This window comes from Rhinopithecus roxellana, chromosome 1 (assembly GCF_007565055.1).
Source record: "Rhinopithecus roxellana isolate Shanxi Qingling chromosome 1, ASM756505v1, whole genome shotgun sequence".
In the NCBI taxonomy this organism is placed as follows: Eukaryota; Metazoa; Chordata; class Mammalia; order Primates; family Cercopithecidae; genus Rhinopithecus; species Rhinopithecus roxellana.
The window spans coordinates 84,283,158-84,307,205 of record NC_044549.1 but is presented as its reverse complement, the minus strand read 5'-3'; the positions used below and the strand labels follow the sequence as shown (position 1 = coordinate 84,307,205).

At 36.7% G+C, this 24,048-nt stretch overlaps 2 protein-coding genes across 5 annotated transcripts; both read right to left on the bottom strand.

Annotated features, from left to right (window-relative positions):
• Positions 1-1,207: 1,207 nt before the first annotated feature.
• C1H3orf14 (chromosome 1 C3orf14 homolog) lies at positions 1,208-16,514 on the bottom strand. Of its 4 annotated transcripts, none has more exons than XM_010357828.1 (6): positions 16,432-16,514; positions 15,660-15,771; positions 14,968-15,032; positions 13,444-13,567; positions 3,455-3,529; positions 1,208-1,599 (listed from the first exon to the last, which is right to left on the bottom strand). In XM_010357828.1, exons 3-6 carry the CDS (start codon positions 15,018-15,020, stop codon positions 1,465-1,467), a joined length of 387 nt encoding a protein of 128 aa, XP_010356130.1. In that variant the 5' UTR covers positions 15,021-15,032; positions 15,660-15,771; positions 16,432-16,514; the 3' UTR covers positions 1,208-1,464. The 4 variants fall into 4 exon arrangements, with proteins under 4 accessions (XP_010356130.1, XP_010356131.1, XP_010356132.1 ...); XM_010357829.2 differs by having other exon boundaries at positions 16,257-16,465; XM_010357830.2 differs by lacking the exon at positions 15,660-15,771 and having other exon boundaries at positions 16,432-16,465.
• A 5,611-nt stretch (positions 16,515-22,125) lies between these two features.
• LOC104657958 (60S ribosomal protein L36a) lies at positions 22,126-22,534 on the bottom strand. Its single transcript, XM_010357827.2, has one exon. The coding sequence runs from the start codon at positions 22,502-22,504 to the stop codon at positions 22,184-22,186; it is 321 nt and encodes a 106-aa protein (XP_010356129.1). The 5' UTR covers positions 22,505-22,534; the 3' UTR covers positions 22,126-22,183.
• Positions 22,535-24,048: the final 1,514 nt, after the last annotated feature.

The following is a 24,048-nucleotide window of genomic DNA, read 5'->3' as shown; positions in this document are numbered from 1 at the left end:
CTCCTGCTAAATCAACTGGATGGCTAGAAACCAAACTGTAATGTAAGAGAAAAAAATTATCAATTTATTTTCATGACAGAACATTCTTGAGAAGGTATAAAATTGTTCTGGTTGCTATGCCAGTTTTCTTTTTTCTTCCTTCCTCTGTCTTCTTTTTTCAAAGGCTTTTAGCTTTTAAGCTGATACTTTTTATAGTTATATAACAGTTCTAATATTTTGTGACATTTTGTATTGTGACACTATAGATGAAATTGTCATCGGACTGACACCCTGTGCTGTTTATTCCTTAATTACAACTGTTAACACTGTAGAGAAGCGTGCTAATCTGCCAGCACATATTATGAAAACAACATTATTGTTACCCACACCAACACCCACTCAACAGGATATTTCCAAGATGGTAGTTTAAAGGAACTTATCGGCACAATGGACATTTCAATATAGTTGTTGTTGCTGCTGTGTATTTAGCTTTCCCTATTGTCTTCTTTTAAAGACACAAACCAGTTTGAAATTTAAAACAAACATTTCATTGTAATATAGCATAGGTACCCTTTACTAGCAGAGGCTGCCTCTACAGTTGGAAAGTTATAATTTTTTTTTTTTTTTTTTTGGTGATCAAGCAGTGGTGGACTGAGGAATCTCAAAGCTGTTTAGGGTTGTGACCCAACGCTTTCTGACTGACAGTTTTTTCAGGAATAATGAAAATAGAAGGAAGCGGGAAGGGAAAGTTTAAAGATGAAAAGACAAGAGTGGGGTTATGTGCATTCACAAGGTTGGCAATCCTTAAATAACCAAGTCAAAATCCAATAACCATTCCCAGCTCTAAAAGGCATCCTTTTTCAAACCAAGTCTGAGTCTTCCTGAAACTGGCTACTTATTGACTGTTTTATAGTTCAGTTCTTTCTGTCTCCAGAACTTTTAGAAGTTTGGTTATCTGTGAGGGACAAAATCCTATGAATTTATTTTCTCATACATTATTTTACTAAAGCAGTTTATTTTAGGTGTCACTGTCTTTTAATTTGTTAAAAGAAACAATAATGGTTAAAAAAAAAAAAAAAAGAACTATGTTGATCCTATACGTTGTCCCTAAAAAGTAAGGATTCTAAAAAACTTAAAACCAGAGCCAAGATACCTGCTTAGAGGAGAATGATTGTAAATTGTTTTTTTTTTTTTTTTTTTAAAACAACACACACACAACACTGACAATAATTTAATTAACAGAGTCCACTTTTTAATATTAGTGTTTAACACGTCTATGGGTTTGGAGGAAAGCAAATTCATGACCTTGAAATAGTAGTAGGTGATAACATGAGACTTGCCAGTAAATTCTCATATCTTCACTGTCACTTAGGAGATAATGGAAGAATATGAACATATTTAATTCCTAAAGTTCCTGCAATAACCTACATAGACCTTAACATTCAGCTTTATTAAACAGGCTTTTTGAAATAGCACGTGAAGAAGTCATCGCCATGCCTCATTTTGAATGGTATTTTCTGCTTCATTTTGATTTTCAACAGCAAAAGGATATGGTGCTCTTCCTAAAAGAAACTGTTCCCATTTGGGAATATATTCTTCTACTGATGCCCAGTAACGAGTCTGGAAAAAAAAATTCAAAAGTAAAAAAGCATATCAAGCAATTGAACTTGGCTCTTCATAATAGTCTAAATGTTTATTCACTTAAGTGTGTGTGTGCGTGTATACACACACACACACACACACACACACACATATACGTAGAATGCATTTCCTCTACAGAATATTTTATGTTAATTTTAGAAAAAAATCTGGCTACTTACTAGTGTTAATTTTCAAATTTCTCAGTAAAACCAGAGCCTGGCAGAATTACAGGTTTTAGAATTTTATTGTGATTTTACACGCCCTCTTGTGGCCAACTTCATGATTATTGCCAATAGTATCATTTATGGTGATATAATCATTAAATGTTTTTGTTTAGTATTCCAAATCCCATACCAAATGATTACCCCATACTGAAATTATTACAATGAAATTATTAAACATAAATTATGCTTCAGGATTAACATCAAAAGATTTGACCTGGGATGAGATCAGGAACTGAAATATAACTAGTGTGTTATAGCACAGGAATCAGATACATTGGACCCTTGTGTAGGAAATATATATCCACTATAATTTTTCCCCATTTTTATGATAACAAAATGTCAATATAATTTAATCATTTTTAATACAAATAGCTTGGAAGTTGAGATGTTGTATTATTGGTCTGACTGTAGAAGTCTATAGGCTTTAGAAGCTCATGCAACACTGCATGTTGTGTCTAGCTTTGATTTCTTGGGTGACTGCCCTAAGGAGGTCAAAGAGAACTAAACTGCCCAAAGCCCTGTGTCATAGGAGGGCAACTGATATTAGATCATCACTAGCAATCTCATTTTTGGAAATTCAGCCAATGAGTTAGCACTAGAAACACAAAAATATTCACTCCAAACATTAAATACAGCAGTTCTGCAAGTTGAAAATGGTGAGGGATTCTATATGTCTATATATCTATGCATGTGGTCTGAGAAACAGCCTGACATACTTAAAGTAAAGGTCATCCTGCTGTGCAAGACTAGTTAAGAAAAATACCATCTGAGGCCCGTCGTTGGGAGTTTCCCTGACATTCGCAGTTGGGGTAACTCCCATTGTGTGGGTCCTGTATAGGCCAGAGTAAGGTATTGGAGAATCAGACAAAGAAAAAGACATGTCCAAGATACAACTTTGTACCAGAGTTTTTTGTATCCTTGATCACTGCCTTGTTTTGTTACCCTAGATGACACAGAAAATTGAGGGGAAAATTCTCAGCCTCTAATTTTGAGTCTATTAATCCCCAGGTGTGGAGAAAGCAAAACCTGTATTTGAGAAAGGTCATTAAAAATACAAAATGAAACTATTCTATATGTAGTAAATTCCCATTCATCACAAACATATTCATATACCAAATATAGTTTATTTTTGCCAACCATCTTCCCAATCTGTTCTTGAACTGAACAAAATAAAACAGACAAAAGCCATACTATATTGTATGATAATATGCATTTAATTAGCTCTGGTTAAATTTTTGGTGAAGGGACTAAACTGCTACTTCTAACATCAGCAAGCAGCAAAAGCATTTGAGTTAGGTGTGTTGTCATCTCATGATTTAGTGCACATTGTCTGTTACGGTTTAACAGGATAGTTGTTTCTAAGTGACAAGGTGAAAAGATCCCCATCTTTATAAAATTTCCAATTGCTAAACTTTTAAAATCAAGATACTTCTCAGTTACCTCCTATGTATAAAGCACAGTACTGTGGACATAAAAAGATCAAACAGGCATATCTTCTTTAATTTACTGAATAAATATATCCGGAAAATACATATAACCATTGTTTAACTTGTAGTGTGCTACTGATAGATAGAGTCTCTCTTTTTACGTTTGTTCCTTAAGATGCTCACCTCAAGAGAAACCACCTCAGGTCGTGGAAGTGAGTGAATCCTGGTCTGTAGTGACTTTTCTGCTGCTTCTATATCCTGTAACAGGTATCGGCATTTTATATTCAAGTGGATTTACATAAAACAAATGGCACCTGTACAAACAATATCTATATCCCGAATCTCTCACCTCCACTCTTCTCTGGATATAGTTTGAATGGATGGAGGCACACCACGGTAGGAAAACTGATCATTGTTCAATTAATCCATTTCAGATAAAGAATACAGCATTTCTTATTTGGAAATAGAGGTGGGGGAGGTGGTACTTCTAAGTTCTGCCTTTTCACTTTTGAATAGCTAGTAAATGTCAGTAATTCATGCAAAAAGAGTGTCTTATAATAGTGTTCAGCACGTTAATGTAGCTCTTACATCACTAAAAGCAGCCAGAAGGATAAAATAATAAAATATTCAGATACAAAAACAGTCAGATACTCAGACCCACCCTGTACTAATCTTAAAAGTGAAGAGTTCTAGTCTCTCCAGAAGATGTAAATAGTGTATCAATGGCACACATTTCATTTGTTCAATGTTCAATTAAAACAGTTATATGTATGCAAATATTCCATATATTTAATGGAAGCTCAGTGAGGTACCTCAGTACTTAATGACAAGAACCTTTTCATTATACTATCTAGATTTTTTTAGTACTAACTTTCTAAGCTAATTTCAATGGCAAGTTTTATTGCTAGCTAGTATGTCATTCAGCTGAAAGTATTCAAGCACCATGCTTTAATGTGTAGTTTTACTTGTAGATAATGTGTATTTTTCTCTTACAGTTGTAAAAACACTAAGGTAACTAAACTTAATTCATACCCTGGTAAATATTCTTATTTTTATATATACATGAAGTAAATGCCCAGAAATGCAGGATTCCACAAATTTTTAGTGAAACACTTGAGCATTGTCTAATAAATGCTCCCAAAATCAGCACCCATGTTGTCTTGTGCCCACTTATGTCTGTCAAGTTCACAGTGGCCTTGGTCACAGGCCATATAAATTTTGTCTCTCTGTTGAGCTTAGTGAGTTGATAGAAAAGAGAAAGTTATCTGATTCCTGTACAAGCATTGGAGCAGTCTAAGTAGAGGGCTGTTGGACAGACGGAGAGAGATGGAAAAGGGCGTGGGAGTGGGGTGTGAAGAAGCCAATGCTGAACAGGAGAAAAGAGATAGCAGATGGTAGCGGCGGGAGCAAGGAATGGGTGTGAAATGTAAAAGGGAAAAACAGGAAATTCCCTAAAGGGACTCCCCAAAGTTGCACAACCATTAATGCACCTGCTGTCTGGAGGAAGGTGATTTGAAGGAAAAAAGCCATGAATTTAGGGAAAAAAGCTGATTTTTAGCATGTCTATCCCACACTAGAAATTTTTAGCTAAGATGCATGCTAAAGAGGTTTTGATGCTGATGCTGTGACAGATACAGAAGCCTAATAACTTTTGTGTGATTACATTGAGATGTTACAAGGTCCTGGAAAAATGTTTTTTACCTTTATAAATCAAATAAACACAAATAAAATAATCACAAGTCCAATTATGGTCATTACTCGAAGAAGTTATAAGATTATTGTTAGTGGCAGATCTTGGTGCCACTAGCATTGTAGACAATATTATAAACATTTTTCTTGAAGACCAGAAAATAAGGATATTTAATATCTCTTATAGGAGAGCAGATTTGTAAATGGGAAAGCAGATACAAGTAGGAGACATATGGCCTGGTAAAGCAGGCCTATGGTTAAACACTTGACTGTTATCTCTGCAGTATTCTGACTATAAATTATCAGGCCTCTGAAAAACTTATTCCTTAGCTTAAGAGATATTTGCTTTCTTAGAAGACATGCTCACCTCTGATTCCTACTTTTCTTTCCCTTTGGCCGTCTAATTTTTCTCCCCTTATTCCTAAGGGTGAGCTTTCTTAAGATCTGTGGCAGCTGTTCTCATATTTTTTTTTACCTTCTCTCTCTCAAGACTGTGTCCTATCTAGCTTCAGTAACTTTTACTGTAGAGGCATGGCTAACCTTTCTTCCTAGCCCTTATTTCTCAACCAAATGAAACTAAGCTCATCTTATTCCTACAGGATATAATGAATGAAAAATAGTAGGAATTCTCTTCCCTCACATACCTATGCTCTATACTCTATCTTTAACTCTTCTTATACCTGCCATTTAAATTTTCAAAAGTCTATAAATTGTTCTTTCAGGATATCTCTCCTAGCCTTTCCATTTCATTCCCAATGCTATGGCCTTATTATTACACTTATTCATTCAACAAATACTTGAGGAGTACTTACTGTATGATGCATGCCTACAGTATGTCTTGTTTTACTTCCATCCATACCTAAGAGGGGATCAATTCATTTTTCTAAAGAACTACTTTGCATATGTCTTTCCCTAGACTTAAAAAATCATCAGTACCGGCCGGGCGCGGTGGCTCAAGCCTGTAATCCCAGCACTTTGGGAGGCCGAGACGGGCGGATCACAAGGTCAGGAGATCAAGACCATCCTGGCTAACACGGTGAAACCCTGTCTCTACTAAAAACTACAAAAAACTAGCCGGGCGAGGTGGCAGGCGCCTGTAGTCCCAGCTACTCGGGAGGCTGAGGCAGGAGAATGGCGTGAGCCCGGGAAGCGGAGCTTGCAGTGAGCTGAGATCCGGCCACTGCACTCCAGCCTGGGCGACAGAGCGAGACTCCGTCACCAAAAAAAAAAAAAAAAAATCATCAGTACCCACTACATAGAGGATGAAGTGTACCCACTCTATGTACCCAGTACATAGAGGATGAACTACATAGAGGATGAATTCCTTAGCCTGACCGAAAACAAACAAACAACTTTGCAATTTGATCCTAGCCTTCTGTAGCCAGTTATACCCTAATACTTCCACATAAGAACCTTTCCTTTGATTATATACTACCAGAAGGTAAGGACTGTGTCCCATACAACCTTTATGCATCTGAGTATCTCACAAAGTGCAGGGCATGTGCTAGGGATTAAATATTCATTAAATGAATATATAAGATGTAAACGTTTCCTGATTATAAACCAAAACTTTTTTTAAAAAAAGGTACCTGAGGCAGGCAGAGGGAAAGGAAAAAGGGGGGTGAAAAGGGAGGCGACACTTACTTGACTATACATTGTTACCTTGTCTTATAGACTTGCCACTAGAACATTTAAAATTTTATATAGTTGTAGGACAAATAAAAAAGCAATTCCCTCCAAATTGGAAACTAAATGTGACAAATCTAACTATTATGTAGTTTGTGGTATAACCACACAGAGAAGAGCTACATCAAGTATTCTCAGAACACAGTATTGACTGGACACCCTTTGTGGGGGTATACCCTGGGGACAAAAGAAATTGTAAAAGTTATCTTACTGAAAACCATTCTCAGTAATCATATTATTGGTGATAGCCATGTCTGTATCATAGAATAATTCTTTGGAAACAGATTTTCGGTGTTAGAAAAAGAAGGCAGATGCATAAGATCAGCGATTTTAAGTTAAATCTTCAATCGTGTAATTGAATTGGAGATACTGTTATGAGCTCTTGATGTATTTTATTTTAAACAATAACAACAAAACAAGTTGCAATAAGCATTCTTAGTACCCAGATTGAGGGCTCTAAATATATTTCCTGCCAGAAGGAACCAGGGTTTCTTGGAGCAATGGCCAATTCCAGGTCTGGGCAGCAAAAGCACCTAATGAGCCTGGAATAACTCATTACATCATAAAGAAAGGAAACTATCAAAGACTGTTAGGATAATGTCAAAGACATTCAGGAATTAACTTGAAGAGGCTTCAAGTAAACTTCATAGTAAAAATGGGACACATAAGGCATAAATAAGAATAAAAATTGCAAGGGATCGAAAACATTTCAAATCCCAGATAAACTAAAAACAAAATACCACCTTATTCGTCACCATTAGAGGATGCCAGAGAACCAAACTATGATTTTGAAAGCTATAGAGAAAGTGTCCAGAAGTCATCATACCTTTTCCTACAGGAACTGTACTTCAGTGTAACCACATAAATGATGAGAGGAAGATTCTCTTCCATATAAATAACAAGCAATTGAAAGAGAAGGAATAAAAGAATTTGAATATTCTTTTTTCAACCTCTAATGAATATATCTAGGCAATGATCATCAATGACTGCCAACATTCCAAAATGAGAGACAGCCAGGAATTATGGAAATGTTCTTCCCCCAAACAATGAACCTGAATCTGATCCAGCCTCTAGAACTTCACTCCTCATATGATAGCCATTAGCCTCATGTGGCTATTGAGCACTTAAAATGTGGTAAGTCCAAATTAAGATGTGCTGTAAGTGCAAAACATATACTGAATTCGGAAGGCTTGATAAGAAAAAGAATATGGGATATTTAATTACATTTGGTAGAAACATTTGAAATAATATTTTGTATATACCTCATGAAAATGTTATTAACATTAATTTCATCTGTTTTGACTTTGTTAAAAGTGATTACTAGAAAATTTTAATTACATACGTGCTCACAGTATACTTTTTTTTTTTTTTGAGATGGAGTCTTGCTCTGTCACCCGGGCTGGAGTGCAGTGGCCGGATCTCAGCTCACCGCAAGTTCCGCCTCCCGGGTTTACGCCATTCTCCTGCCTCAGCCTCCGGAGTAGCTGGGACTACAGGCGCCCGCCACCTCGCCTGGCTAGTTTTTTTTTGGTATTTTTAGTAGAGACGGGGTTTCACCGTGTTAGCCAGGATGGTCTCGATCTCCTGACCTCGTGATCCGCCCGTCTCGGCCTCCCAACACAGTATACTTCTGTTGGACAGCACAGCTCTAGATCAATTTATAGGAATTACAGAGAATACAGGAACATGCAAAATGATACGTCAGAAATGTAAGTAGCAATATCCAAACTGAGAAACGCATAGGACAAATGACCTAATTCCTTTAACACATAAATTAAAAGTGGATGAAAAGGTCAGGGGGTACTTTTAGAGACGTATCAATCAATTACAATGTTGGATTTTATTTGGATTCTCATCCAAACAAATGTAAACATGCCTACAGATTTATCAGAGAAATGTGAACTCTGAATATTTGAGGAATTAGTGGTAATTTCTTATTGATAATAGTATTGTGATTTTGCTTAAAATAGTAAAATAGTCCTTATCATTTAATGATATACACTGAAAAAATACAGATATATTCAGAAATAGCTAAAGGTGAAACAGTATGATTTCTGGAGAATACCTTCAAAATAATCTCAGTGGTTGGGGAAGGGGATGAGGTATATAGATGAAGCAAGATTGGCCATGTTTCGATAATTATTGAATCTGGGTAATAAGTACATGTAAGTACATTCTTCCATTCCCTTTTCTATATAGGCTTGAAACTCTTTTAACAACTAAAAAACAAGTTCCCAGTGTGGATGATGGTATAAATGTTACTCTATGGCAGAACTGAGAAGGCTATGTTTAAATGAGTTGATTCATGATTAGGAAAGGTAAAATATGAGCACAGAAAGTCACATGCTGAGATCTCTTTCTCTCCCTATCCCTATACATGCCACTTCCTCCAAAACTTGAAATCTAATACCTCACTATAAATATATACAGTGAACCCAGCTATGGCCAGGCTGGTTTTAATCTTTTAAGCTGCTGGAGGGCCAATTTCTGGGATATGAAAAATAAGATACTAAAGCACGAGATACAGGGTCATTGGTACAGGAACATGCAAGCATTTATTAAACATATTCTTCAAGGAATTGGAGGTGAGAAATGTAAGAAGGAAAGAAGAGAGATAGGGTCCTGTAAGTCACCGACCATCTTGGGTGGCAGTTTGTTGAAGTCCCTGTTTAACTGCCAACTGCCCCATGAAGGCTTCCAGGGTGTTCTTCAGTGGAAGCATTCTCTCACCGGCTGCAGCACTTTCTCATTCTTTCTCACCCTGGAGTGTTTGTCCAGCTTACTCATGAGCTTACTCTTGAGATGATGTTGACTTACAGAATTGCCTTTTTTTTTTTTCTTTGAGATGGAGTCTCACTCTGTCATCAGGCTGGAGTGCAGTGGCACGATCTCGCTCACGGCAACCCCCCAGCTTCCCGGGTTCAAGCAATTCTCCTGCCTCAGCTTCCTGAGTAGCTGGGACTACAGGCATACACCACCACACCCAGCTAATTTTTTGTATTTTTAGTAGAGACGGGGTTTCACCATGTTGGCCAGGATGGTCTTGATCTCGTGATCCGCCTGCCTCAGCCTCCCAAAGTGCTGGGATTACAGGCGTGAGCCACCGCATCTGGCCCAACTTATAGAATAGCCTTTCTAGATAAAACTAAATTTTATGGTAGGTACATGGGGAGAGATGTCAGCTTACATTGTGGCAGTATTTATAGAAACACAATTTTCTCTTTCTCTTCCAAATCTATACCAATTCTGTTATGTTCTTAAAAGGCAGATAAATTCCATTTTACTAATACTAACAGGGAAAAATCACCCACCCTGTGTTTTCAAAGTTCACTATCTTTTATGATAGTTACTGACTGAAGCCTATTCTTCACTACCTACATTCATATCTATTCATTTACTAATGTGTGCAAATATTTGATGGAATTGGTTTCTTCCTCACTGCTCCTTTATAAAATACATTCTTTGATATTTTATATTCCTGCTATTTTCCAAAGGAATTTACAGACATTGAGTTCAAGGTGAATTCTGTTGGAACTTACTTAAGTCTAAAAATAATTTTGTGTTTTTTAATTTTATGTGTAATTTTTACAAAGACTCAATTCAGAGGGTATGTGTAACAGCTGACTTTAAACAAACAATAGTTTCTCTAGTCAGGATTAAGGCACATGTTTCCCTGTAAGTTTTCTTTGTAAATCTTCCATTTCAGAGTAATAACTGTCTTTACACCAATCACGCAAACCCCTTGTTAAGATCATTCCCAAGTATTTTAGAATTCTTTGCTAATGTGAATGTAATTTCTTATATTTTCCAGTTGTGTACCTAGAATTACTATTGATTTTTGTATCTTTTATCCATCAGTTTCATTTAACTCATATTATACAACTTTCAGAACAAATTTGGCTTTTTAAAGTATATAACCATATCATTCCAAAATGCTAGTGTTATACTGTCCTTTTCAAAAGTGAAAGCTCATTCCTTTTTAATGTTCATTATATTGGTCAGAAGATCTAAATAAGGTCAAGTAATGGATGTTAATAGAGGTCATCCATATTTTGTACTCTTAGTACAGAAATGCTTTCAAGTTTTATTGGAACCATTTTTAAAGTGTAGCTGTACTTCTGAAGTACCTATCCTAGATGTAACTTAACCTGTCCTGAACAAGTGGTATCAGGAGTAATTGCCCTATGGTTTCCTCATCTTTAAATTAAGGAATTAGCCCAGATCAGTGGTTTTTCACAGTTCTTTAAAGCCACAGCTGGGCAGTCAAGGAAAGACTGAACAGGTGGGGCTTTGACCCAAAGCAGGTCCACTTCTATCTATTTTAACATGAAAACAAGTTTTAATGCTAAAAAAATTAAATACCTTTAGATGAGAATCGAATCTAATATACATATTTTTAAAGTGTCTACCAACTCAAAATTCTGAAATCAAGTCTTATTTATTTATTTTTCCCCAGACAGAGTCTCACTCTGTCACTCAGGCTGCAAGTACAGTGACTACGGTGCATGGTCATAGCTCACTGTAACCTTGAATTCCTGGGCTCCAGGGAACCTCCTGCCACAGCCTCCCAAGCAGCTGGGACTACAGGCATGCACCACCATGTCCAGCTAATTTTTAAACTCTTTTTTAGAGACAGGGTCTTGCTGTGTTGCTCAGGCTGGACCTGAACTCCTGGGCTCAAGTGATCCTCCTGCCTTGGCCTCCCCAAGTATAATCCAAAGATTATAGGCATGAGCCACTGTGCCTGGCGAAGTCTCATTTATTTTACTTTCATAATGACTTCTATGGTAGAGCCACTAAAATTCTTTCAAAAGTTTAAAAACATATGAGGGAAAGTAGGATTTGAAAAATTGCATATGCAATAACTCAAGGAATGCAAAAAAAGAGAAGAGGCAGCATCTCTAGCAGCAAGCACTGTGTTTGTGATATAATAGGTACTCAACAAATGTTTACTGAAGTACTCAAAGAAAATATACAAAAATATATTAATTTTAGATCAGCGGGACGATATGGAAGGTATGCTATTTCGTCTTCTTTACCCTTTAATTTTTTTTTCTTTTACAGTGGGAATATTTCACTTTGATAATCAGGGGAAAAATATCATACCAAATTGAAGTTTCTCATAACTGTGAAACCAGGCTCATTATGTTCCTTATATATGTATGACTATGATTTCTTAGCTGCCCTTCTGAACTCTATTCTCTCCATTTTTGAAATCATCTTGCATCTAAACAGCAAATGAATCTTCCTTAAATACCCACTCATTTATTTCTTATGTAAGTCTATATTTTTCTTTTGCGTAGTCATTTTCAGTACTGAATTATGTCTATACATCAAGTCTCAACTTCTTTGGTCCGATAACACATATCCAACCTTGTTTCCTGTGAATTTCTAAGCTAGTTAGTCACACTCCCAGGATCATTAACAGGGTCATTCAGTCTTCTGGTCTTGGCTCTTTTGTAAGAATCCAACAGTATGCCTTGCCTTCTGCCTATTCAAATACAGGCTAGGCTTAGCTTCTTCTCTGAGACCTTTTTGAATATTCTAGCTCTCAAAATTTTTTTAAATTCTTATTTCTGTAGTCCTGACTCTATTCTATGTAATTTAATGTTTGATCACACAAAGTCTCTGGGTTCTTGATATCAAGAGCTCTGATATATACTTACTTTGTTGTCCCTACTTTCTGCCCAGAACTAGCTCAACAGTAAGGACCCTCTAAGCATTCATCAAATACTTGCTCATTAAAAGGAAAATGCTTGAAAACTAAATATCATATCACGTGCTGCAGGTAGGTAGCAATTAAGCCTTCTAATTTAGTTTTTCTAACTTTTCAGAGCAAATTCCAGATTATCCTATATATTTCCATTTAAAAATAAATATTGCTAACACCATTGGGCAAGTAAGACATATGGCAATATAGAATGCTTTGGTAGCACTATGGCTGTGACTTAAATTACTGTGGATCAAACTGCCAGAAGCTGAGAAGATAACTGAATTTTCCTCTTCCTTTATCCTCTAGTGAGGACAGAAGATAACTATATCATGCCTATCGATGAAAATATTTAACAATAAAAAACTGAAAACACTGCTTTATAACTTAAATAATATAGTCTTACTACCAAATGTTTTAGTCATAGGATCTCTTGGAAGCTTGAATGGAAGCAAACTTTAGGGTTTTAATTATGGATGAAGCCATACAATTCTGGAAGCAAAGTATAACAAGCAGCCAAAAATGTTACACATATGATTCTACTCCAAATGGGCACATTGGCCAAATGGTGAGGCCCCGCACAATCATACACTTTGACCACTCCTCCATATCCATCAAGAGGGAGCTGGGAAATCTGTTATCATAGATATGAATTCTGTGTGTTTGCCTAGTCAGGCAAAATCAAATTGTTCTTGTTTTTATGATGTTTGATAGTTGTGAGTTGGCTCTCAATAGCTTATAGGTACTTTACAGCCTTTCAGGATTTCCTTTCAAATAAAAGAAGATGAAAGATGGCAAGGTACATCTTCCATTTCTTACTTCTTGCAAAAGGGTGACCTTACAATTCCTTCTGTAGTCATTGATTTTCTAGTTGATTGCAAACAAAGTTAAATTTTTTTTAATTAAAAAAAATGAGGATACATATGTTACTTATCTAACTGACATGGGCTTTAAAAAAAGATGCTGCTTTAGTAATTCTACTTATTACTCAGAACCAATAAATTATATAAATCAATATTATGAAACTTACCTAAAAGATTTTTGAGAAGGTGGGATAAATCTCTGTATTCAAGTCATGGAAACTTACCTTTAAAAGACTAAGGTTCCTTTTAAAAGCAGTCTCAACTCTTTGGAGTTGAGATGCCTTTTCTGTATGTTGATCACCCAATTTATTCTCCATTTGTTGAAGTAACATTAATCTTTGTGATACTCTAGAAGAAAATGAAGATTATATAGAGTTAAAAAATTAAAAGCAAACATTTTACTACTTGACCAATATAAAAAATTCATTTCTTAATAACACCTCACTTCAACTCTAACCTATTCTGAAAGTAAATCACTATGTCAACTAATAAGACAGTGAAAAATTTGAGGTAGTTCAATAAGTCTTAAGTCAATCTGGTTAAAATCATTTTTCTTTTCATTAACATATTCTTTATATATGCCATAAGTACATACTTCTGTTTTTTTAGCCTCTCTGGTCTTTTGAAATTATTTTAGAATGTTGAAGATATGTTTTAATTTTTGGTGAAAATGCAAACTGTAATACATATCCCTTTGTACACATAGTTATATATACCTCCCGACACACATACATTGATATAACTTGCTATATGAAACCTTCTGCTTAACACTTCAGTACCCCTGAATCTCATGTTACACATTTAGAATTGTGCTAAACTTCCATATGTTTGAAGAAGCAATAAAAATATTTTTTCCCTCTTTTTCCAAGAGAAAGATGATGGTTTGATATATGAGTGAGAGGCTGTGTGTATGTATGCATACTCACAACAAGGTAAAACAGTAATTGAAGAAAGATGTAAAAAATTACAAGTAAATATCTTCAAACTACTTTGTTACATATAATATACTTTAAAAGTTTCTTGCTGGTCAAATGCTTATTTTATACATTTTTGTTCTTTTTAAGACAATATGTAAGATGATTAAAAGATACATAAGTTGGTATACACAACAGTCAAACTGTTTCCCAAATAGTTGTGGAGGTTCTCAAGAAACACTGTGTTTCATCAGGCTGTCTTAAAGGTGGAATTAAAATCCCAAGTCTATGAATAGTCAATTTTTTGGTAAGGAAAGTATCTTAGGAGCCAAGGAAAGAACGTCTGGTAATTAAAGAAAAGGAAAACCTGAAAGCTCACAGAGAGAGGAGGAAAAGAGTGAATAGTACATAACAAAGAGCAGGACTGGCTACACAATTTGAGGGTCCAGTTCAAAATGATACAAGACAATGGCACGAGAGCATTAAACAAAATGCAGGACCTGTGACTGTGTATAAGTCATATACCCATGAGGCCAGTCCTGGGTAAAAGGTTTAGAGAAGCCCATTAAATACCAATGTGGAGCCTAGAAGGGGTGGGAGGAGGGGCAAATTTATCTATATATTACTTACAAAGAGTAAAAATACATAGAACATACCTTTTAATCTTGCTTATTCATAAGAAACAAGGACATTTCCTAACACTAAAACCTCTTAAGTGTCAGAAAATTAAAATGACATGCTTTCAAATTTTTAAGTCATCCTGTACATACAATATTTCACTAACAAAGCTAGTTCAATTTCTATATCTGAATCATCCTTTTAAAAAAAACTTACATTTCTTCATGTCTTTTAGAAAGGCGAATTTCTTGAGCAAACAAGGAAGTCATCTTTAATCAAAGCTGTCATAAAGAATAAAAACATTTAAAGTTACTTCTACCACATGTCCTCAGCTTTGCAACATTTGATTATTTTAGTAGCTTAATCCATCGGTTCTCTCAGAAGAGAAAACTTAAGATGTAATAATGTATAAAATGAAAGGACGCAATTAAACACATTTTTATTCAGCATGCCAGATACATCTAAGTACACTGTGAATTAGGTAAACCCAACATATTTCGTATTGTCTCCTCTTTTCTTTCTAGACTCTAACCTTAATCAGAATTAAAAACAAACAAGCAGCTGGTACTAAGACTAGTAAACGTTTTATTGCATCAACAGAAAAAAAATCCGCTCTGTAAAATTCAACACAGGAACACCATCGCTTATGCATGTGCAAACACACATAGACAGAAAGGCAGGCAAACAAGTATGAGAACCAACTGGAAATTCAAGGTCTTTCCTTTATTGGAAGAGTGCCCAGTTCTACCATCTCTCTTCTAAATAGGAAATTACTTTTCATGCGTAACTGTGAGGAAAAGCACAATTAGATAGATACCTTCCCCTTCCCCTGGCTGCTCAGCACTCTCATTTGTGGAGTGTAGGAAAGCCCATTTTCATGGCACACTTTACACAACGAGCAAGCTCACCTTGGCTAAAGATATTGGACCGATACAGACAGAGGTCTAGTGAAATGCTTTGAAGGCCTCCAAAACTGCAGACAACTCATCTGGTTGGGCTTATAAGCTGAAAGTGCTTGCCCTAAGGGATAAAAAGAGGAATAAAATTCCTTCCTGAAATGAAGCTTTCCTAAATTTTATGAAATTAAACATCTCTGCACTCTATAAAGATTGTCTAAAGATTGACACACCGCCCGAGTGTCCAGCACCGCTAGAGATCCCACGCCTATTGAGTGTAGGGCGCTGAACCCGGCCAAGGAAAACGGAAACACCGCCCTGCCCTCATTAGGTTTCCTCCTCTAGGCGTGGCGGCCTTTCCTTCAGCACCGCGGACAGCAATCGCTCACAGGCCCGCCCTCCAGGGTCTAATTACAGATATTTTCAGCTAACATCACCGCAGGCCAATCCTCGCCGCCTTCCCCTCGGTTTCCTTTTGCAACGAGGCCAATTAACACAGCGCCAAGGGAATCCCGGAAAGTCGGTTCATGGTAACTTTTCTGTGAGGCCCGCTATCAGCACTTCAGACAAAACCAAATTAAATTCTCCCTTAGAACCGAAGATCCGCACCTTCTCTGAGTCATCTGCTCTCCGGCCGCCCCAATTCCCGCTTATACCCAAAGGACTCATGAACCTTCCTCATCAACCTGGCTCTTTACGTTAACAACATCCTCCCCAGCGGCCCTGCGCCCCTGCGCAACCGTCAGGCAGTCAGGGCACCCACCCACGGTCCGACTCCACTCACCGAGCCCGCCTCCGAGCCCTTCCGGGAAGGCACCAGCTACTGCGCCGACGCCGGGGCCTTAGCGCAGGCCAGGGCGTGGTCACGTTGCCATATTTGCGCACGCGCGGCGCGCGGTGACGTCACCGCATCTTTATAAAGGACCGCCTTGGGGCGCGAAAGGTTCGTGAGGTGTAGTCGCGGCAACCAGAAGGTGGGCGTGTGGCACGCGGCGCGCGCGAGGGTGACTTGAAAGGGTCTTTACGAACCCTAAGGAAAAGCAGTCTGGTAGTAAGTCCATTTCAAGACCTTTTAAAGTGAGACCTGCATATGTTGAAAGAGTTTTAGAGAGTGAAGCTGGGTTCTTAGAAGCTGGAATGTCCTAGCAGAATGTAGAAGTGCGAAAAATTCGGCAAAGTACTCTAAAGTGAGTGGAATTTACAGTCGGTTTATTCAGCGAGTGCATATGAAGCAGCTTCGAGGTGCTTCGTCCTGGGCGTCTCATACTGAGCAGAGCAATGAGAGCCCCTGCCCGCTCATTGTTGGTAGACCCCGCGTTGACAGTAGTATTGCTGGATTACGCCTTGAGGGGTTTCTGAGTGTCAGTCGCCATATTTACATTGGTTATCTCGTTGAGTCCCCGCAACGCCCTGTGAAATGGGCACCATTAGCTTCATTTGACAGCCAAGGAGACAAATTTGGTTGTTAATTTAGCGCTTTTTGTAATAATATCTCGTGGCTGTAAAGTGCGTTTCTTAATTTTTGTTCTTGAAGTAACTGAAGTACGTGGTAGTGTCAGTTCTCTAATATACAGAGGAAGAAAAGGTTCAAGAGAGGTGAAGTTGTTTTCTTTATAAAGGATGCTCTGCTGGTAAAAGACAAAGAGCTAAGGACTCCAAAATCCAAGGTGTATTTTTAATTTTCTCCTTCTAGAATATTTACGTAAAACGTAGCTCTTGCGTCAGGACCTCTGCACTTAATGTTTCCTTTGCTTGGAAAGCCCCTTCTTCAGACATTTATAGATTCGATTCCTTGTATCTTTCAATCTACCTCCTCACAGGACCATTCCTTTAATCTCCAATATAAGAAGATCCCCACATCCTGGCTCCCTATCTTCCACCTGCTTTATTTTTTCCATAACACAGTAACAATCCATATATTGTGTAATCACTCATTTGTTTGTTTGCCAGTGCACCCACCACTAGAATTTGAACATTCTAAGAACAAGTATTTTTGTCTCTGCTTTGCTGATGTGTATCCTCAGCAACCGGAACTGCCTGACATACAGGTGCTCAGTAAATATTTTTGAATGAATGGATGAAATAATTCCTCCCGTTAACATTCATCATAATTTCAGAGTACTCTGTCTTCACTTGATAGGAACTTTGATTTTGCTGTTCCATACCCTTACCACTTAGGAAAGATGAAAAGTAGATCCTTGAGCGGTCCTGTGTTCTAGGAATGAAATAGAGCTTTTGCATGGTTACAAGGAATTCTTGTTTATTTTTTATGTACATTTACAAATAAGGATTTTTCTTAAGTTGGTAATGGGTTGTGTGAAAATAATTACTGTAGGCTCATTATAGCATTTGTTTGTTGCTTGACAAACTGCTAACCTCCCTGCTTGTGTAAGTTTGCATAGTAACACAGTTGGAACAAATCCAGCTCTTTCAACGTTGAGCCCAGCTTTTGTAGGTCACCATCCGCCTTAGCTAAGGAATACCTTGGGAGTTTTCTTGCAGTTTTTAAGAACAGTAATCAGGAATATATCACAGACACTTGGAGGTTATCTAGATAGACTTTGATAATTTGTTTTATAGCATCCAATAAAAGTGGTTACTTTCTACTTAAAGATCTACAGTGATAGCTGCCTTTCTCATCATATTGCCCACAGCTGATCCTTTCTGTGAGTCACCAGGCTGGTGAGGAAGAATCTCTGGCAACAGTGTATCTATTAATATATAGCTTCTGTGTTTATCAGGTAAGTTTGGATACTTTCTGGAGTAATGTATTCACAGCCTGCCATGAAAATTATTGCAACCTGCTAAGTAACAACTGACCCATAATGAGATAGTCTGCAAAGGTGTTGTGAAATTATTGTTTCCTAACCCCTGGACTAGTTCTATGCACCAGCATGCTATGATTATCTCCTCAGCCTCATATAATCTTCTATAATTGCCCCCACCTTCATTATTTATAAAACATTGTATCATTTAGTCATACATTCTATAAAGATGTATGTATTAAACATTTGTAAGATGTAATCTGCCCTCAAGAGCCTAGAATCTGGCTGGGCTTTTAAAGTATACACAAAAAGCTGGAGGATGATGGCTGACAACATAAAAATGGTTTTTATTGAATGCTTATTCTGTACCAGGCACTTTCCATGAATTACCTTATCCTCATAAAAACCCTATGAGCAAGTGTGCCGCAGTCTTACTATCCTCATTTTTATAGCTGAGAAAATTGAGACTTAGAGAAATGATTTACTTAAGATCACACTGCTAGTAAATGAACTCCAAACTGTTTGATGTTAGTATTCTCAATAATTCTGTATGTTATCTTGAGATTATGTAATTAAAAAGTATGCCGATTATGAGGATAAGAAAGGAAAGAGCACCATGAGCTGGAATAGTATAGACAGCATTTTGAAGCACTGAGGTGGACCTTGAAAAATGGGCTGATTTGGAAGTCTTTTTGTGATTGGGTGTATCAGGTGGCAGGAGAGTGTGGTGTGGAGTGTTCTAAGTGAGGGAAGCAACTACATAGAAATGTGTGCATGTGAGTACATCTGGTGTGAGCCATAGTGGAAAGGAAGCATTGGGAAAAATGTTTTCTCCTCATTTTCCTTAATTTTGAAGATTTCATTTCTGATGCCAGATACTTTGAAAATGGAGGTTTGATAGTAACAAAGGAAATTATTGGAGGAGGTAAGACTGTTGAGTAGAGAATAGAAATGAAGACAGAAAAGGAAGGCTTGAGGATGGAAAAGGAAGGACAAGCTTTGAAGAGTAAGAAATAAAAAAATTGCAAAATCCTGACTGTTTCAAATACTCCAAGTTATTAACAGTAAATTCTGTTATAGTTTATATAAAGGCCATCTTTTTAGACCCCCTTTGAGTTTACTCTGGGTAGACAAGTACTAAAAAAATAAAGAGCTCATGACTGACATAGTTAGTTTTTCTTCCTATTTCAGGAAATCCTGGATAAAATTTGGTAAAGTGGGTCCAATTGCCTGTGTACTTTACTTTGAAATAAAATCATCAGAAATTTACCTTGTTCCATAATTGTAGTCTGTTCATTTTATTATGGTAAAATATTCTGTACTCAAAATATATCTGAAATGCTTTAAATTGGCCCTTGATGGATATTGAGTAGAGAGAATTTATAAGCAGATTCTTCTTTAGAGCTTTTGTTAGTGAACCAGGTATCAATTTAGGTTCAATCAGATAAAATGCTGCAATAGAGAAATCATTCTCACAGTTGATGTTTATGTTCTAGACATTCTCTGTAGAAATAACATCTTGCTGATAAAACTATGTTCAATCCTAGAGATTGCCAGTGAGAATTTGCATATGCCTCTTCCTTCCTTGGAAAAACAAAAACCTCAGTAGTTGTAAAATGCACTTGAGAAAACATTAGAAATTTTAAGTTGAAAGCACGCATGATGATTCTTAGGAAGTCATTTGTTTGTTGTATTATAGTGGGAGAGGGAAGGCTTCCCTTCTCTTTGAACCTTTGTGGAAATAACTGACAATAAACAAATTAATAAGAAAAAGGGATATGATATGGTTTGGCTCTGTGTCCCCACCCAAATCTCACCTTGCATTGTAATAATCCCTATGTGTCAAGGGTGAGACCAAGTATAGATAATTGAATCATGGGAGTGGTTCCCCCTATACTGTCCTCGTGATAGTGAGTTCTCAAGAGATCTGATGGTTTTATAAGGGGTTTCCCCCTTGGCTTGTGCACTCATCCTCTTTGCTGCTGCCCTGTCAAGAAGTGCCTTCCACCATGATTGTAAGTTTCCTGAGGCCTCCCCAGCCATGCTGAACTGTGAGTCAATTAAACCTCTTTTCTTTATAAATTACCCAGGTTTGGGTATGTCTTTATTAGCAGTGTGAGAATGGGCTAATACAGAATACAAATATACTTAATGTGCATAAACACAGGAGCCATATAAAATATGAGACTCAAAGAGGAGCCAGATGGTTGAAACTTAAATACTCCAGTGGGGAGAGGGAAATGGTGAAGGGGGTACTGTAGGCAAGTTTTAGAGAGATAATACATGACTTTAGGGAAGATGAATGGACCTGGGAGGTAGAAATACTAGCTTGTAAATGATTTTCTTTGTAATTTGAGCCCAACAGGCAGAACAAAATCCCTTCAGGTATGGTTACATGCCTTAGTCTTCTTTCCTGGTAATAAAATTTCAAGGATAGGATGGAAGGCAATTATGTTCTCTTTGGTGGGCCAGGTCTTAAGGCAGATAAAGGAATATTAGGCGTTAAATTTCACCCTGTTCTAGGGGTGGAGAGAAGGGAGTTCAGGAGAGATTAGAATATCCTTGATTCTGGGATTATAGGTGTGCTGTGGCTCACGGCTATAATCCCAGCACTTTGGGAGGCTGAGGTGGGAGATCGCTTGAGGCCAGGAGTTTGAGACCAGACTGGGTGACAAAGCGAGACTCTGATCTCAAAAGAAAAAAAATAGCAAAGTCCTTGATTCTGAGGTAATTTATAAGGCCTTCCTATTATGGTTCGAAGTGTTCAGCGTGCCAAAGCACCATTCATTTTGCCATGTTGTTTTTTAAGCCCCAATAGTATACACAGTAAATGTGTATGCACATGTTCCTTAATGTATGATGAGGTTACATCCTGATAAACTTATTGTAAGTCAGAAATGCATTTAATACCTTATAAACCCATTGTAAAGTCAAGAAATTATAACTCAAACTGTTGTTAAGTCAGGGACCATCTGTACTTTTTACTTCACAATTTTCAGTAATTTAGAGCTCACACAAATCCTTTGTCTTAAACGGACACTTTTCCAGATGTATGTAATTTATAGAAGGTTTTATTATTATTTTTTCAATCCTGTTTCCCTGATTTTCTGGTGGCTCTCAGTACATTCACTAGTCTCTCTATGACTGTTTAACCCAGGCTTTTCTTGAGGTAGGCATTTTCTCATTCATGGTCTTCAGGCTTGTTTAGTTTTTTTCTCTCTGTTTGTTCCTCTTTGATTCTTATAATCCTGTAATAACTTTATTGGTCCACAATTGAGCAAGCAAATAAGAACCTTCTTAAATGCATACTTGAGTACTGTACGTGATAAGTATTGTAGTCTGCCATTCTCATCTTTTTGTAATGCTCTACAGTTGTATTTATTGAAAACATTCAAGGCTCTTTGCACCAGCCAGTTTTTCATCATCGTTTGCTGTGTGCATCCACTTGAAAACTTGCATATAATTTCCTTTGAAAGAACAAGAGTTGCAGTTTTACTGGATTGCAACTTCTTTGTTTCAGGATCTAATGATGTGTAAAAATATTGTTAGAAAAATCTGTTGTGGTTTAATGCATTTGGGATACTTAATTTTAAAAAGACCTATACCCTTTATTTATATAAGAACAGTAATATTGTACCTAATTTTTGGAGCACTTCATGTGAATACATTTCTTCTGTGCTAGGGCATCAAGTCTTATTTTCTTTCTTTCTTTCTTTTTTTTTTTTGAACATAAACTCAAGATTTTATTGTCTTCATAATAAAAGATGACACTTAGAACTGGATCACTTGGCCCTTTCTCTTCTTATCTCCTCCCAGTTCAAAATGCTTGCATCTTTTAATAGCCAGCATTCTCTTAGATCTGCAGTTGGGCTCAACGCACTCAAGCCTTAGCACAATCTTCTTTGTAGTTTTAGCCTTTTTCCGGAAAATCGGCTTAGTTTGCCCACCATAGCCACTCTGCTTCCTGTCATAGCGCCGCTTTCCCTGGGCATACAGAGAATCCTTGCCCTTCTTGTACTGTGTCACTTTGTGGGGTTGGTGCTTGCCACACTTCTTACAGAAAGTCCGGCGGGTTTTAGGGACGTTAACCATGCTTGCAAGAGCGATATCGACACGGGAAGAAAGCTCAAGTCTTATTTTCAAATCTAATTTTATCTTTCTCTTCAGTATCCCTTTTTAAAATTGATTTTTAATAATGACTTTCTTAAATTGAAAGTTGAGTAATTGTACTGATGGCTTATTCTTACAAACTCCCTGCTGAAATTGGGATTTGAATGTCACTTTTACCATAAGAATAGTAAAAAGTTTAGTTAGTTGAATATGCACTTGGGATTTAGCTAATTTTTCATAATCATATTTTTCATATGTGAAAAAAATGAAGTAACTACTGAGTGTCTTTTTCTTTGGGTCTGCTTTTCTTGGACTCTAAAAAAAAAAAAAAAAACAAAAACAAATTGTAGGCTATGAAATAGACTGTAAATTAGCTTGAAGTTTTCAATGTATTTCCCAAGTCCAAATGTGTATTAGGTTGTTCATTGGCTTGTTTATATAGTCAAAAATAGCGTTTTAACTAGTGTAATTGTAAGTCTCAATTTTTAGCCAACTTTAAATATTTGCTGCGGGTGTAATTGCTAACAGTAGTTTGAAAAATTGGATAAAGTTATCCTTTTACAGTTTTGTTGTCTGATGAATATTTGTTTGATGTGAAATAGAAGTAAAACGTGTATGCCTGTATGCCTAAAATTTTGAAGAGAAGTAGTAGAGGGGAAAAGAAATGGATTCATTTTAACTCTAGATGGCAGTTAAACACAACTAACAAAGACCAACTTTTTTGAAGTAAAGAGAAAAATAGTAAAACAGACACACGTTCTGTTTTACTATCTAGTTAATTATATTCTCAAAATGATGTCTCAGATTGTTGTTACTAAATAGACATGTATAAGATGTAATTACATACAAGTGAAATAAATAATGAAAGCCTGTAATTGCAATAATTTTTTTTTCACCTGGTAATACGGCATACACCCAATGCAATGGTTTATATTGCTAGTATTTTATTTTGTCACTTTTGCTAACATTTAGTTCAGTGTAGTTTCATTTTATGTACAATTATTTACCAGTATCAATTCAAACCATATGCCATTAGGAAAACTATTACACATTTAATGTTTTGAAATGTTTAAGTAGAAGCAAAGCTTATTTTCATGAATTGTGTTCCATAAAAGTAGACTCCAAAATCTGCCATAGATATCCATGCATGTACCTTTGAGATCGCATTTTTCTTTCCTTTGCTGTGCAATAAAAATATATTTTACATCTATTTAATTCACAATTTTAGCTTGTTGGTTTCAGGGGTGCTAAAATTACGTTTCTGATAGTATTTATGAGGGAAAAGAAAAGCTTGTTTGATTATACTTTGTTCTCATCTCCTGGTCTCAGCTCGTTGTGTACTATCATTTCTATAGACTTGTAGAGTGCAACTGTTTCTTGTTTGTGAACACCATACATTGATGTGGTATCTAGCAAATAGTACAAAAATAACTTACAGTATATCTAAGGAGTCTCATCTGACTTGTCAGATAGCTTAAAAAAGGAAGGGATGTGATATGTTTTAAAAATGCTTTATTGTAGATTTT

Excerpts from the sequence above, each read along its gene's own strand:
- LOC104657958 (XM_010357827.2), bottom strand. The coding sequence starts at position 22,504 with ATGGTTAACGTCCCTAAAACCCGCCGGACTTTCTGTAAGAAGTGTGGC.
- C1H3orf14 (XM_010357828.1), bottom strand. The coding sequence starts at position 15,020 with ATGACTTCCTTGTTTGCTCAAGAAATTCGCCTTTCTAAAAGACATGAA. Across the intron at positions 3,530-13,443 it reads GGAACCTTAGTCTTTTAAAG|GATATAGAAGCAGCAGAAAA; the intron begins GTAAGTTTCCAT and ends TACCTGTTACAG. Across the intron at positions 1,600-3,454 it reads CTGAGGTGGTTTCTCTTGAG|ACTCGTTACTGGGCATCAGT; the intron begins GTGAGCATCTTA and ends TTTTTTTTCCAG.